At 35.9% G+C, this 17,331-nt stretch overlaps 1 protein-coding gene across 1 annotated transcript in view; it reads right to left on the reverse strand.

The window, feature by feature from the left end:
- The window catches only part of LOC104165757 (CUB and sushi domain-containing protein 3-like), a gene marked incomplete at both ends in the record, with an annotated part of 18,263 nt that extends 4,636 nt beyond the window's left edge, over window positions 1–13,627 (reverse strand). Inside the window, 4 exons of the mRNA XM_009705485.1 lie at window positions 5,359–5,432; window positions 5,695–5,868; window positions 9,463–9,636; window positions 13,448–13,627. Coding sequence (XP_009703787.1) covers window positions 5,359–5,432; window positions 5,695–5,868; window positions 9,463–9,636; window positions 13,448–13,627 — 602 coding nt within the window. The remainder of the gene's footprint in view (window positions 1–5,358; window positions 5,433–5,694; window positions 5,869–9,462; window positions 9,637–13,447) is intronic.
- Window positions 13,628–17,331: the final 3,704 nt, after the last annotated feature.

Genomic DNA, 17,331 nt, shown 5'->3' on the forward strand with positions numbered 1-17,331 from the left:
CTTCATCATCTGTGTTCTATAGCTGCTTTTTCCATAGTGTCAGTTGTGGTTTGGATATTCTGAAAAACAACATGGCTACTTTTCCTTTCACTAAGAACCAAAACCCATATATTTGCTATTCTCTAACAGGAGAAATAGCAATCTGAGAAGAAAATGCATAAATACCAACCTGCATCCATTTATAAAGAACCAGATAGTACCCTAGATACATATTTTCCACCAAAACAATATTATAATAATGTATAATAATTATTAAAATAATAACAAGTTACTATCTTATTTTTCTTATATTCCTTATAAGAATAGAAAATATTGCTAACTTTCATGAGTTACTCTACAGTCAAATTTTTCTTAGACTTCAGTTTACCAAAGAACATGAAGATACTCTAACAAGCTTCTCCATTCCCAACAATTCATGCCAAAGGATCAAGAGGCTAAGGGAATGTCAGTTATTTCTCCTCATTAGCTTTTAGCATCATATTTTTAGTGACTGAAAATACAACTCATTAAGTCTTTGCTGTATCTGTAGTTTGACAGCCCCGTAATACAGTATTGCCACTACTAGTAACAGGCTATTGAGTTCACAAGACCTCTGGGCAGAGGCTTGCCAGGCTTCTTTTGTCTGAACATGTCTTGAGCTGTCTGGAGTTTTGTTTTATTTTGTTTTTACTAAACTTGGTTTAGATGTAAGATCAAATTTTCTTGTGATCAGATGGCTATGATTAATTTTTATGCCTTCCTTTATCTTTGTATGGTACAATCACAGTTTTATATCCATAATAGTAACAAGAAGCTATTATGAGCAGAATGAGCTATTTACCACTCATGTGGTGTGGTATAAAGAAATACAGACATGGCACTGGAATGATAGCAAAGGCCTTGAGAAATGGAGACACAGGATACTGTGAAGAAGACCACAGGTGTGGGTATGATAAGAGATACAACATAATCTCGGCACTGGAGACCCCATTGCTGTGAACAACTCACTCATGGTCACTTAAAGAAATGCAGATCCGGACAGAATCAGGTTTTAGGGGTAAAAAAGAACAAGTATCTAACATAGGTGATATGTGCCTTATAGAGTAGATTGAAATATAATGTGGGGCTGTAGTGTGAGTGGTGTAAAAGTGTGTTAGCAACATTATAAATAACCCCTGGTGAATCAAGAATGACAAAGACAGAAAAAAAAAAAAAAGGAAAAAAAAAGTCAAAACCGCATCCCTGCCAGTGAAGCACTCCAGATTCTAACACTAACATCGCCCACTGACACCAGGCGGAAGCCACAGACCTCAGGAATCGGAGAAGTAAAAGGAACCAGGAAAATGGTGTGGTGTCTGATAAGACTTAAATTACATTTTCATTGATGCGGTGATGACGTCAACTGTGTTAATGGAGACAGCTATACTGTGGTAGTACAGCGCTTCTCTTTGAATTTCATCGTACAATTCAATCAGCACTAAAGTTTTTATAAGCATTACATTCAGAGGACATTATTTGCAAGATTGCTCCACATCCGCATATCAAGTTTCATATGGCATTTCATAACATAGAAACCAAGAGCTAACACAGGGCTACCACTACTGTAATGTGGCTGTTCTTTCTAAATTCAGACTGCCCTTTAGCTCCATTCAGGCTTTAATGTAAGGGAAAATAGCTGAATTTCTACAAAAACTTATGTTGGAAATATACCAGAAGTAATAAATCTTACACATATGATTGATTGGTCTAAGCATGTCTAAACTGTTTCTTCAATTCAGTAGTATCTTCTGTTACAATAGCTTATGGTGAAAGTGCTATAAGTAATTTTCTATGTTACTAGCAATATATCTGAAGAAATATTTCAAAACCACAGTTTCTTTCCAAGGAACAATTTATTTTGCAGATTACAGATGAAGTCAGTATTCACGAAGTTCTACAGATATTTTGTCTTCATTGTAACACACTGTTAAGGTATATCTGTCAAATCAAAAGTACTCAGATGAAAGGTAAGCATCCTTGAAGTACATATTCATAACAATTAAACCAGATGATGCTACTCATTTACATGCCATGTCTGATATACAAGTATACACTAAGCTGTTTTTTTTTGATGATATTTGAACACACAAGAGCCTGATCTGCTTCTGCCTGCTGAATTCAATACCAAACAACAAAATCCATGCAAAATTCTATTAACTCTTTGTTATAAAGCTCCTGTTTAACAGTTGAAACACGATTAAAATGTGAGGTGGTGATATTTGTGGTTTTTTTAGTGTAGGTTCCAGCAGGTCAGGTTTTGATACACCTTTCAGTCAAGCCTGGAATTATGTTGTATATACCTGAACTTTCAATGCAATCCACGAGATAGGAAAACAGATAATCAAGAGTAGGGGAAACAACAAGGACAAAAAGTGTTGTGGAAGTTCATAACTTGACATTAGTATTGTGAAAAGCAAGTGACAGTTAGTGATATAGTGAGGTAAAAGAGGACGTATTGTCATTTGTTGAAAAGCACTTAAAACAGGACTCCACATATGAAGACTTGAATCTTACTGTCAGGTTACAGCTTGGTTTTTTTGGCACAGAGACATAAATTTAAAACTTAACAATTAAGTCACTTAAATGACCCTATTAATATTAGTTTAAATGAAAAGTATTTAAGACAGTTTTTAAAAAACAAAACAAAACAAAACAAAACAAAACACAAAAAAAAAAACCAAAAAACAAACCACCAAAAAAAACAAACAAAAAAAACCCACCAAAGCCCTAAATGAGAAGAAAAAGCCACCCTGGATTAGTCAGAAAACCATCTTATACATTCAAGAGTAACAACTCCTTGTTATGCATTTGCCAACTGAAAAACATTTTGCTTAATTTTGCATAAGCTCTTTTGGGCTATTGTTTAAAATGGTAGGCAATGGATCTATCAGACGAAAGAAAATCAAAGCCATCTCATCTTCAGTATTTTGAATGATTTAGAATTATTCTTTACCTTTCTGCTATAGATGGAAGCAAAAGTCATTATTATCCCATTCATACAAGAAGTTAATTATAGCATAAAATAAATTAATTAATAATATGTTTGTGGTTTAAATTAGTCATAACATTATTGAATATGTGGTAATGTAGTATTTCTTTCCAGGATCTACATACAATAACTTGTCTAGAACCCATCATTTTCACTGTCGTTTCCACACAATAAACAGCTAAACTCAGTTTCATCTGTACGAATGATACTCCTACTGTGTTCAGTATTAACTAAACAATCATATTTAGAGTAACTAGAATTGCATGCAGACATTTAGTTACTATATAAAATTAAATTTGCTACATGAGCGTGAGGATAAGTTGCTGGCTAGGTAAGGAAACTATAGCTCATGCAGTTTAAATCTGCTAGGCACTAACCTTACAACTGTGGGATCAAGGCTGTAAATTCTGCCAGTAGTTACACTTCTTTTAGAAATTGTTTATCGGTTGACATTTTGCCTGGTATTTGGACAGTTTCATGCTAGCTTTGAGTGATGCTTTCATTCACAACTACAACTATACCACAAATGAGAAAGTCTGCACTAGCTTCTCCAGTGATAGGAAGCTCATTAATATGCCAGAGAAACTGTGACAATTAAATTGTAGAAAAGAGTCATTGCAATGTTGCCCTCTAGCATAATATTGTATTATACCCAAAAGAAGTTAGCCCAAGGACTGCCCCACATATCCTATCTTAGCACGGAACAGTGCTCCATTCCCTGGAGAAAACTGAGACAATTATATTACCTCTAGCATATGATTGTGATCTAGCACAGTCTGAAAACCCAAAGATTGCTAAAACAACCACTAAGCAGGAGGAGTACTGTGTAAAGGCCACCAAAATTACAAACCAAATAAATTTTTGGCCGTGAAACTTTGAGAAGTCTTTAGCTACAACCTTTGCCCTTAAAAACTAATTTCATATTGTAAATCTGTTCAAATTTCAATCAGCCCTTTCTTGCATTTCTGGCATTCTGCAGTTTTTATTTAACTCTTGCTTCTAGACAGGCACCACATACAACCAGAGAGCTGCTAGCTTAATCTTCTGCCTAGTCCTATTCACATGTCAGGAGCTTTCAGCCCTGGCACAAAACACAGATGTAGCAGGATAGTTTAGACTCTCTCTTTTTTTTGCAGCTGCCTTACTAGATTTCTAGCAAACTATAGGGCACATTTTTGTATTTGTAGACCATTCATTGATTAAAATATCACACTGATGTCACTGTTTTGTGTGATTCGGAAAATCAGGATTTCAGAAGCATTTTCAATTTCACAATTCTGTTTCCAACAGAAGCATATGCAAACACCATTTGCCACAATATACCCTTGTAGAAAAGGCAGCCAACCGCCTCCTGGCCTCCATCAGGCAGAGCACTGCCAGCAGGTGGAGGGAGGTGATTCTTCCTCTCTGCTTAGCACTGGTGAGACACAAGTGTGTGCTGGGTCCAGTGCTGGGCTCACCAGTGCAAGAGAGACAGGGATATACTGCATTGATTCCAGTGATGGGCCACAAAGGTGACTAAAGGACTAGAGCATCTGGCATACATGGAGTGGCTGAAAGAGCTGGGATTGTCCAGCCTGAAAAAGAAAAGGCTCAAGGGGAACCTTGTCAGTGTGTATTAAAACCTACTGGAGGCAGGAAAGGTGACAGAGATAGACTTTTTTTCAGTGGTGCCCAGTGACAGGACAAGAGGAAACAGGCACAAATTGAAACATAGGAAATTCTGTTTAAAAATAAGAAAAAACATTTTCACTGTAAGTGCAATCAACTTGGAACAGGTTGCTCAGAGAGGCTGTGGAGTCTTCATCCCTGGAAATATTCAAAACCACCTGGACACAGCCCTGATCAACCTGCCCTAGCTGACAATGCTTTGAGAAAGGAGGTTAGACTAGAAGCTCTCCAGAGGCCCTGCCAGCCTCTGTGACTCTGTGATTCATTTGTGGTCACATCACTTCCAAATGTCACAACAGAATTGCTCTCAGGAAAAAATTTCCACTGTTTCTTAGAGTATGTCTACACTAGCAGTTTGGCACATAGTATATACACTTTTAAGGAGAAAAAGCCCACTTGATAAACAGTAGGGAGCACTTATATATTGTGGGGAAATACTGAACTCTTTCAAGGTGTAACCAAGCAAATCTTGATCACCAGGGATTCACGTAGCACGTTGCTAATAGGAACACAAGGTCAATGTAATCCAACAGGTAGAAATAAGGAAACACAGCAACACTCCAGCAACCAGCTCTTACAAGGCATGAGCAGTTTCTGGACCTCTAAGCAGAAGTTTCTAGACTTTGAGGTAGTATAAAAATATTTTAATATGCAAGTTAATAAAAAATAGTATACTCTACCTGATAACCAAATGTGTTGTTTTGTGACCCATGCCTTGGGACTCCTGGATTTTCACATGCTGTGCGAGTAGGTTCTTAAAAAAAAAAATTGCAATAAATTAAAGACAAAAGAAATTGCAGTATTTTAATGAAACATATGAATGTATCACAAAATTAAGCTTGTTCAACAACATACAATAAGACAATGAGAGAAATAAAAGTAAAGTGACTTGATTGTTAGAGAGTATAGAATAACACCAGGATAATTCAAAATAGCCGAAAACTCCTAGATTGACTTAGTAGGAATAGGAATAATAAGCATTTCAAGAAATTTCAATAATATGGGTGTAACCTTACCTATGCATCGAGGAGAAGAACCACTCCATGTGCCATCTGCTTGGCAAATCCTAGTGCTGGAGCCAACCAAAATAAAAGGAGGATTGCAGCTGAAAGAGACTTCTGACTGATAGATGAAGCTTTTGCCTTCTCTTTTCCCTTGAGCAGGTATTCCAGGGTCACCACAAAACTTTGCTGTGAGAAGAGACATGATAGAAATGGAATGTGTCGTTTATTAAAATACACATAAAACCCACTTACCTGAACTCAGTCAAACAGTTACTCCAAATTTGATATTTATTTTATTAAACACAGGTCAAATACAGAAACATTTAATAGGATTTCCAAGAAAGACTAGATGATACCCAATCTTTAGTCTGCTTCAGTTTGTGATAGTTTTGCTAGTTGTTCAAAATACCTACAGAGTGGGCTTGGTCAGTAGCTTGAAGTTGACACTCAAGGTTACAGAACTTATTTTATTAAGGTCCAAATATCCACAATTCACTTCTGCCCCAAATCACATCAATCTGCAAATAGTCATGTAAAGAGCAATCAGAGAGTGTACCAAACCTTCATGTAAGTCTGTTGTTCTTACCTGCTTTCTGTCACCTACCCAGTGCTCAAAACTTTTGTATGATTAAAGGATTTGTCAGACAGATTTTAGGAATTCTACATTCTTACTTCCTCATCCTTCACTGAAAGGTAAGATTTGGTATGTATAGAAGTACAACACTATAGAAAGTTAATTGAAAGTTAATACAGCTAACAAAAAAATCCAAACATAGTAAAGTAATTTCAACAGCAATCTAAAAGTCAAACACTAATAAGCTATTATTAGGCAGGACAAATTTGACTGGTAAGAACATATCCTTAAATTGAACTTCTTACTTTATACCCATCATCTAAAGATTCCTTACATCTATAGCATAGCATAACTAAGTAAATGCACTGCTAGCATATTAACAGGCTGCCTTATGCAGTATAAAGTACTGATTATTGTCAGAGGCTGAATTTTGAATATTTGATTCAGCAAATGCAATCAGCTATTGTAAACTCTGTGCCATCAGACTACATTATTCCCAGACACACCATGAATTCCAATATTGTAGAGTCTAATTTCATATCAAACAGAAAATGCTGTAGTACAAACAAAAAAAATAAAACACTAACCCAGATGTGTGCAATGACATATTTCTAAAAATGTATGTTGTACAGACAGTGGAATTTTCTGCTCCATCTTTCTCTTCCACAAACAAAATTTAAATTACATCTCTTAAACAACCACCTTCAAAACACATTTCTAATATCTCTCTCTTTGTCACTTATCCCTTAAGCTTTCAAAAGGACATGCTTATATGAAATGCTCCTGCCCTCTACCTCTTACTGCAGACACCGATTGCACAGGAAATCTATGCACACACTGATTGTTGAAGAAAAAGGGCTTAATCTGTAACATACCAGAAACGTATAGAATTTTATGGCTTTAAGTGGAATGGGACTGTCTGCAGAATTACAGGCCAAACTGAAAAGATCTATGAATTGGGGATAGTGCCACAAGTGAACCTCACTGTGTGACTGACAGATTAAAGTTCTAATTTATGTTTTCACTAGAAAATTCTGCGATTATCTTAATTTGAAAATACATTAAAACACTTCTAGATTTTTAACACAGAGGCTTGAAATTGTCTCCTGAACAGTTCTTTGTACCAACAAAGTAACAACCACACTCAAGGAAAAAAAGTCCTCACATTAAAAAATACTCTTTGGGTAACTTTATTAATTTTTTATAAAACTAAGTAAACTCCACTACTTAGTTGTCAGTCAACTTTACCCAATCATTGAATACCTACTGTCTATCTGCTTTCTATATAGGTAACCATGGAAATCAGGCACCGTGGTAAAACATGGCAGTTTTCCTCTGATATTGGAACAGGAGACTACAGAACAAACTAAAGTTGCAGCAAACTGGAAGCTCTGTGGGTGCTCCCACTCCCAATTGAAACATTTTCCTAAGGACTCTGAGAGCCTTTAACAGAGACAAGGTCACAGAGCTCTGGCACTGAGGCTGTGAGGCTAGTAGCATTCTTCAAAGACATTTTATTGATTAACAGAAACTTATATCTCTAGTTAGGAATTTTCAGGCATCGGCCTATATATTTTTTTGCCATCTATTGCCAAGCTTATAAAAACAGCAGTCCTTTACTCAAATTGCTATATGAATAGTTAAGCAGACAAATTTACTAGGTCATAGAATACAAAGACATGACCGTATTCCATTCTGAATAGTTATTCCATGTTACAATTATACCTTATGTATCTTCAGCTACAGGCTGTATGGCACTAAGCTGAGAACTAAATTTCTGATGTCAAGAACTGCTTAAAGACTGCTCATTGAGAAGGACTTTCACCAGCTCCCTCTCATTTCTGCCAGATGGCTGCCATCTGATTTCTCTCACAAGCCAATGGGTAACCATTGTACACCAACAACATTCAGTTAATGTAATTTCTGCATGAAACAGCCTTTAACTCCCGCACAGCTGCATTCTGTGCTAACTATACCTTTTAAAAAGTTTAAAGATGGAACCCCTTTTTCAGAGCATATTGCAATATTGAATATTCCAACCTCAAAGATGACAAATAGCTTGTGGTATCCAAAAATGAATGTGAGGACACAATATTTCAGTTAAGAACAAATGATGAAAAAGACCTTTCATGGTCTTTAATGTTCACAACATAGTGGACTCTAGAAGAGCTCCATCTAGAGAACTTAAACAACAAATGGTGGGATTTTTTTCTTCTAAAAACAGTGCCTTTCACCATGTTCCAGCTCTGGCTCATACAGTTTCAGAGGCACTAAGCAACTGTTGATGACATGAAAATATCATTAGGAAAAAAAGGAAAAGATCATATGTATGATAGGCTTTCATAGTAGTAGGATATAGCCAAAACAAAGAACATTTTTGGAAGGGAGAGATGAAGAATGCAAATAATATTAAAAGAATGGAGAACTGCATTTTGCAACATTTAGCAAGCTACCCAGCAAGCTCAGCTATTTGGCAAACTTGAATTAAACTTCAGAAACTGGAAAGCCATGAAGACGAAATTATCCTCTTCCAGTTAGACTCCATGCTGAAGACCATTATAGAGTTTCAGTGGTTTAGCTATTCTACAAATAATTACAGAACCTCCTCCTTCAGTGCAATCAATTGAGTATCTCTCAGAAGCATCAAAATCACTTCTTTAAAAAGGTTTTTTAAATAATGAGTGGAATGACACCAACCGAAAAAGCCACATTTACTATTGTAATGAAATTTGTAGCAATATAAAAATCCATTGATGTTATAGCTTTCAGGTTAGCAAAATTTACTGCATAAAACATTACCGGCAGAAAAAACTCTATGTGACATCAGAGAAAGTTTAGGATAAGTAATGAGCAAATAAAAAGAGATTATAATGAAACTTCCCATTCTGTATGTAGCTGGATCTGAAAACAAAACAGCATCTCTTCATCTTGTTTTGCCTTGGATCATTTGGTATGCATTGCCTGTAATATTTTGTTTGTGTTTGTGTTTAAGGCTTCCTAAATGCTCACAAAGGATTTACAGATATTCTTATGTCTTCCTCAATCTACAAATTATGTTACAACTTTGGAAAATATAGAGGGATTGTATTTGACCCAGGTTTTAAATGAAGTGAATCACTGCTGGAGGGGGGAAAAAAAAAAAATTAAAGAGGAAAAAAGTACTACAGCTGAATAAAGAAATACATGACTATAAAGTAAATACATACGCAAGCACTGAGGTACTTCACCACTCCATGTTCCATTCCCAACGCAAGTCAAAAGAGCTGGAAAAGAGAGTTCATATCCTGGAGAGCAGACATAGCTAATGCTAAATCCCCAGTCCAAGTTTGTTCCTTCCAACCTTCCATTAGAGATCTGCGGAGGAGTTGGGCAGGTAACAGCTGCAATAATATTCAAAATGATTAGGACCAGCTGCTGTAAATATTCCCAGTGTACACAATTACTAGAAGAACCATATGTGCTAATTTCACCTTTTTTAGAGGACAATACAGTCAGGACATGTTATCTTCCTCACTATATTCTTGCCACATTTCCTGAATTTAGTACTTCTGATTTCCTCCATTTAGGAGACAGTGGCTGATTGATGAAGTGTCTTAAATAAAAGAGGATGCTGCATCAAACCAAATAGGAAGACTACCTAAAAATCAGTATGGAGAGTATGAAATGTACAGCATTTAAGATATGCCTGGTAGATACTACAAAATTATTTTGTTTGTCTGTTTAGACAACATAGAGTACAATTATCTTTAGTTGCCATGGTAATAGTCAAATACTTTCTTCCTGTTAACCAGTTTAGGCATTTACTAGATATTAATGCCCAGGGATGAAATTACAGGATGATTGTTCCAAAATATGACTTGAAAGCCTGTTTCTAAGTACTACGGTTTGATTCGTATTTGCTTCATGAATAGCTCCTCACCAAAAAGCATCTAGCTTCTAGCTAGAGGAAGAAAATTTAAGGATTCACAACCTCTTGAAATTGTCAATCTTGCAATCTCTAAGGTGGCCAAGACATATTTCAGTATAGTTTCTCATTTACAGGCCTCCCAGGAAAAAATAGAAACATCTTCTACTCAGTTGTAGGAAAGAGGACAAAGAAAGAAAAACACCACCGTAGGACAGTAGAAATAAACAGACATAACTGTACCGACAAAGATAAAAGTGTTATTCGCTGGATAATGGGGTAGTAACAGACAACTGCTAATTGAGAGCTCAAGGAAAAAGGATATAAAAGAAGTTAAATGAAAAAAATCTGAATCAAAAAGAGAAAGGGGGAAATTTAAGCCAAAGTTACTAGAATGAGTGAGAAAGAGAAAAGGAGTAAGAAGAGAAAAGTTGGGAGAAACTATGCTAGCAAAAGAGAAAGAAAGCAAATTAAACTAATATGATTTAATTTAGTGGAGACAGTTAGGGTAAATGAGAAGAGCTGGTGACTAAAAATAAAGTAGAGAACACACAGGTCACAAGAATGGAGGAAATGAAATGCTGCACTCATAACCTTTAAACTTATGTTTAGACAGCTGTCATCTTACAAGCTCAAAAGAAATCAGAGGCACTAGATCAGGCGTACCATGTATTTGAATGTGATCTGCAGAAGGTTCACCATGTATAATTTCTCCATTCTTATGACACTCTTCAGTGAAAGAATCTCAACTGTTTACACCACAAAGATGCTCTGCAGCATCATTCATGACTGGTTGAAAATGCTGGATGAAAGTATTATTAAATAATCCTTTGCCAATCAGTAAACCAAATCTAAATTTTAAGGCCCTATTTTTTATCCTTTCTGTTTTCTTCCTCTGGTTCATAGTTTAAAAAAAAACACCAACCAACCAACCCAGAAAAGGGCATGATAGCTTTTGCCACACTTTCATGATGTTTTAATGAAAGTAAGTCAAAATAAGTGCTCCAAGCAGCAAAAGTCTGTTTGCTTTCTCCAAGAGCTTCATGACTAGTCCTTTTAAAAAGATCTGTATATTTTAACTTCTGAGTTGAATAATAAAGGAAGAAACACTGGTCAATAATTAGTAACAGAGACAGAAGAAGTAGCATGAAAACAGGTGTAATATCAGAATTTTGGGGTGAAAAAAGCAAAACAAAACAACACTCAGCAACAAGGCAGAATGCTTCTCTAAATATTTTGGTCAGAGATTTAACCATAAATACATACAGCAACATTTCTCAGTTTAAGAGTTGAAAGTATATTACAAATGCAAGTCTGCAGAAAAGACAATGCTTGAATAGTTGAATATTTAGTTGCAGATGAACATAGATCCTTTGCCAGCTAGGCAAAAGCATAGAATTATTTATATCTTCTATTTCAATAGCACAGTGACAATTACACATCCATTTTCTGCTCAGTTAATTTTCCAATTATTTTAACTAAATAGTACCAGAGGGCCCTGGCACTTCCTCCTGACAGTAAGAACTAATTGTTATACATTTCAAACACACTAATGCATAATATATATTATTTTTAATTACACAATCAAAGAAATGGGAGTTATTAACTTACCTAGTCCACTCACACAAACCTGTGTGGAGTAGAATGAAGTTCTGAGAACACTAGAGATTCTGCATATGATTATTATTTAGTATTTATACAAGTCATAAATAGATATGACCTAAACTGAGAAAGATTCAAAAACTCAAAGCCAAAATTGACAGTCTAACTCTCTCTGTATGGTTCTGTTTAAATAAAATCAGAGTTAGATCTCCTGCTCCCAGTTAGGTGCCTTGTAGTTGTTAAGAATTTGAGGCTGGGAGACTATATAATAAATACTTGTTCTGTCTTACGATCTTCTATCTGGTTGCTTACAGACACTCTTGGAGACAGAGAGACTCTTGGTCAATAGGACCGTTATGGCTATTCTTCTGTTCTTACAATCAGTTTTGTAATTGAAGCTCAGGTTGGCTAAGAGCACAATACAAGTAGAAAAATAAAGTGAACTGTTAAGAGGATCTCGAAGTCTGACATCCTCAAGAATGTGTTGGGGAAATAACTTTTAAAATTAACACTATCAAAGGTGAATTAGAATTAAACTGGACTTGGTAAGATATTGGGAGAATTGTACTCAGCAAGGACAGAGTGGGTGGAGGGTGGAGATTTGCAATTTGTTTGATCTGTTTGATCTGTTCTGATGAATGAATTCAGAGGAAGAAAATGAGAACTACTGAGCAAGTATGTAACTGTACTTCCTGAAAACAAAACAGAATGAGGATGTTGAGAACAAAGTAAGTGCAAACTTACACGACTAAGTTTTAAAAGAACAGAGATCAGACATGCTTAGTGTGAACCCAGAGAGAAGACATCAAAACAGTAATGGTGCTTCTCTACAGCTGTGCTATGAGGAGAGTAAGAAAAATAACTCTAGAAAGAAGATGTTTTAGGGTTTAGCAAACAAGTGAGTTTCTCAGAGAAAATTGTTTTGATGACACAGGAAGGTAGTCTTTCAGTAACATTCAGATTTTTTGCTGTTTAAATTTTAACAGAGAGCATTAAAAAAATTCCTAAACACCAGAAAAATCAGGAATGCAAATAGTAAAAGAGAGAAAAGGAAGATCTTGAGATTAATCCTTTCAGTTCTCACAGTAGAGAAAATAATATGAAGCAGAAAAATGTTTAATATGAAATTTGCTAGAAGGATTTAGTGTTTTTGTTGAGTATGTCAATACAGCACAGTGATGGTCAAAGGCGTACATCTAATGAAGCAGGGATCAGACAAAAATCTTAGTATTATGGACAGAGTAACCCAGAACAATTTGCCTTTGACAAAGTTCAGTTGTCAGTGTGCAGATCTTTCCCAAAGGTGTCTATCATGTGCTTGAGTGGACTCTTTGCAAGGACAGAGACATATACAGGTCATTTTTTGCATGATATGCTAACCTTAACAAACAAACATACAAAACTTAACCACTATTTCATATTAGCTAATTAAGTTTAGCAACAAAGTAATAAAATATTCTATAAAGCTACAAAAAACTGTTCAACATACTGTACTGGTATGAAAAATAAAAGGGAAAACAAGCAAAGGATGAAGTCAACATTCCTGCAGCCAAAAAATCATTTCAGTGTATTCATACTAACAGTAAGTTTTTATTTTTATGGAAATATTTGGCTGACTCATTACAATAAACAGTGGATGTAAATGTCATAGAAGAAATAGTTGACAATCAAAATAAATGTTGTACCTTTGCATGTTGGGATTATTCCACTCCATGTGCCATTGCTAGTACAAGTGCGAATTAAGGAGCTATTTGAGTCCATTGTATAACCAGGTTGGCACATGTAAGTAACATTTTGTCCAACAACATAATCATCACCGTATCTCATGCCATTGGCTGGGACTCCTGGATCTCCACAACTGATAACTGCAAGTAAATAGTTGAAGAACAGATTTTAAAACGTAAATGTGATTTATTTATATGTGAGAGGAAAAACAGGGCAAAACTAGGAATTTATTGAGGAAAAAAGGAGAAGGAAAAAGCATCATAAATCTTATCTCCAACAAGAGAAGATAAACATGTATGTCATCTGAATTAGCTGCCAAACACAACATGTGGAGCTGTATAACAGTCGTTTCAGAGAACATCAATACATCTGTTCAACAGTAGAAGTAATGGACTGTACAATTTTGATCAGTAAAATTTCAACATCATAAAATGAAAAAAAAAATAAAATCCATATGTCACTACCACCCTTTGACACCCTCAAATTTTCCTATCAGTTCAGAGTTTCATTATTAAAGAAGCATGTATCTGTTGTTTAGTTTACTTTTCCTCAGGTACATCCTGAAAGGAGGCACAATCTGGAAAATTTAAGATATATGTCTGCAAAAAGCTCCCACTTTGTAAATGCTCACATGGTTACTATGTACATAAACAGATGAGAATATTCAGGCAACCCCTGACCATGGGCCATGGCTTATGCCAAAATTAGGCCTATAGTACTTCAATGAGTTGGAGTGGTTATAAAACCTCTTGTGACTTCTAGTGTCAGGAGATCATTTAATCTCCTAATTAGATTAAATATTCATAGGGAGTTAATAGAGAGTTATACCATTATAATCTGAGAATAATGTTAAAATAGGTATGTTTCTCTCAGATCTAGTCAATTTGGTCTATTAATTTCTGGAACAGCTTTCAGAGTAAGAAATCTTGAGAGCCCTAGTGGCAATGATAAAAAGCTGCTGCTTTCAGAAAACAAACAAACAAAGAAACAAACAAAACCAACAAAAAAACAGGGAAAAAAATCTAGTTCATACAAAATACACCACCCATGTGTTTTACAGTTTATCTTATCGTAAACTTGACAATCCCCCTACAGCATTGTTGTTACTTCTGGAAAACTGGGGGAGGCAGTTTCCTGGGCAGAAAGCACATCTTGGCCATTTCTAACTCAATGCCAAAGCATGACCAATGATGTGAATGGCACCCTCTCTGTATCCTGGTTTCCAAAATGAGAAAACCCATAACTACATGCTTGTAGTGTATTCTGGCAAGGTCCCTTGATCTAAATAATTGGGGAACCGAGAATCCATGCTACATAGTATGCCTGCTCTACAGCTTATCACAGTCTGAGTGAGCAGAAACTAATTAAGCTGCACATATCAAATCTTCAAAAAGAAAAAAAAAGTCCCACACAATCGCTGTGTATGGATACAGAAGAGACTACAAAACATACCACAGGGTTATCTGAGTCTAAAGGTAGCTAGTGCAGTGATAAAGAAAATTGGAGGTCAGCCTATTTTATTTTACCTAGTAACACGGTAATTTAATTTTTTTTTTTAAACTTAAGAAGTTATAGTTTTTTTTGTCATTCTTCAAAAAATACAATGCTGTGAAAGACAGAACTGTTTCTCTTAGTAACATGAGTATATTCAAATACTCTACATGTTCTACCTTTCTTTATTTCACATGTTCAATTTACTATCTAATGTTTACTAATGTTAACATTTACTAACTAATGTTGCAAATTCAACTAAAATCATCCTTGGTATTTTTCCCAGTATACTATTGTTTTGACCTGGTTACAACATAATGCTCATGCATTTATCTTTTTTCCCTAATCTTTGTTTCATCTCTTTAGATTTTCCTGTATGAAGAATATTTCAAATCATTGTTTTATGAATTTAAGTACATGCAAACACCATACACGATACATGATCAACCCACTGCACAAACTATCCATTTATTTTATACTGTTGAAAGTTATTTTCTTTGTTTAGTTAAATCCAACTAAAAACATATTCTCAGCTTTTTCTTTCACCTTCCTTACAATCTCCATTTCTTTCTTTTGGTCATTAATACAAATTTTTTGCTTCTTCCACTGTTACTGTTACTGTAATGATTGTACCCTTTCCTGTTACTGACACTTTAACACTGATCTGTTAACAGCAAGAGCCACCATGACGTTAGCAGATCTCTAGATTGTTCTACCTTCTCAGAATTCCTGCCTTCCTAACATTAACTTTTCAAGCCCAAGCCATGTTTCAAAGGAAAAAAAAAACAACCCAGACCTGATTTTCTATTGTGTGTTTTTTTTCCTTCTGTACTTACTAGTCTTTACTTACTACAGGAAAAAGAGTTGCATGAAAGAAAATACTTAGGGGGAAAAAAGAGTCATCCATATTACTGTGCTGTAGCATTAGAACTGTTCATAGAGGTGAGCTAGGGGCGGTAAGGAGAATATGCTTTTGCTCTTTCGTCTTATATTGCAGCATTTGACTTTCAAAGAAAGCAAAAGCATATGTAAGGAGGTGACCTAGATTTTACTGAGATATTGTGTTTTGTCATAAACATAGGAATAAGGTTTTTTATTTTAACTGGGATACAGTTAATTTTCTTCATAGTAGCTCATATGGTGGTGTGAATTTGCGATGAAAACAGTGTTGATAACATAGGGGAGTTTCAGCTATTACTGAACAGTGCTTGCACAGCATCAAGGCCTTCTCTGTTTCTCATGCTGTCCTGCCAGTGAGCAGGCTGAGGGTGCTGAAAAAGTTCGGACGGGACACTGCTGAGATAGCGGACCCCAACCAATCAAAGGGATGTTCCACACCATACGACATCATGCTCAGCAATAAAAACTGCAGAAGGTGGGTACACTCAGAGTTATGGTGTTTGTCTTCCCAAGAAACCACTACATGCGATGGAGCCGTGCTTTTCTGGAGATGGCTGAACATCCCTGTTGAATGGGAAGCAGTGAATGAATCCCTTACTCACTTGGCTTGTGTGCACAGCTTTTGCTTCACCTATTAGATTGTCTTTAACTCAACCCATGAGTTTTTGCACTTCTACCCTTCCAGTTCTCTCCCCCATCCCACTGGGGGGAAATGAGTGAGCAGCTGTGTGGTGCTTAGCTGCCTACCAGGGTTAAACCACAACAGTATGGTAGAGACAGACAGAAAAAAAATTAAATAAGACCTGCTCTTTCAACAAAGTCTTTTGGCACTGCCAATTGTACTACTTTGGATACACTTTGAAATTATTATAAGAAAAGTGTTCCCTTACAATAGACAATCTTCTTCAGGTGTATGTTATAAACCTGGAAATAAAAGTGGCAGGAGAAAAGAGAGGGGATTGTTAACTCGTGATCCATTAACTAGTTATTTAGCTAATATTGTCAGTTAACTCTTGTTAATTATCTGTTAGCGATTTAAAATTGATACATTGTCATAAGAGAGAACATAGCAAGTTAAATATGATGAAGTTTAATATACTTTTTATTTTATATTTAGATGTGCTAGGGAACTGTAGAATTAAAGGTCTATCAAAAGGAACACAGATTGGACACAGCTCTGAGCAACCTGTTATAGCTGATCCTGCCACAAGCAGAGGGACTGGACCACACACTCTCCAGAGGTGACTGCCCACCTCAGCCATTCTGCAGTGCCGTAAAATGCCTCTCCATTTCTGGGTATTTTAGAGCTGCTGCTAGTACATGTATCAACTTAGATACAAGTTGTAGCACCTAGTAGCGCTTCTGCCCTCCTCAAGGAATTAGTTAATAGTCAGCAATGATCAAAAAGGCAGAAATTGATCAGGCTGAGATTCTCAGAGTTCACACCTTTTTT

Source organism: Cariama cristata, unplaced genomic scaffold (assembly GCF_000690535.1).
Source record: "Cariama cristata isolate BGI_N322 unplaced genomic scaffold, ASM69053v1 scaffold608, whole genome shotgun sequence".
In the NCBI taxonomy this organism is placed as follows: domain Eukaryota; kingdom Metazoa; phylum Chordata; class Aves; order Cariamiformes; family Cariamidae; genus Cariama; species Cariama cristata.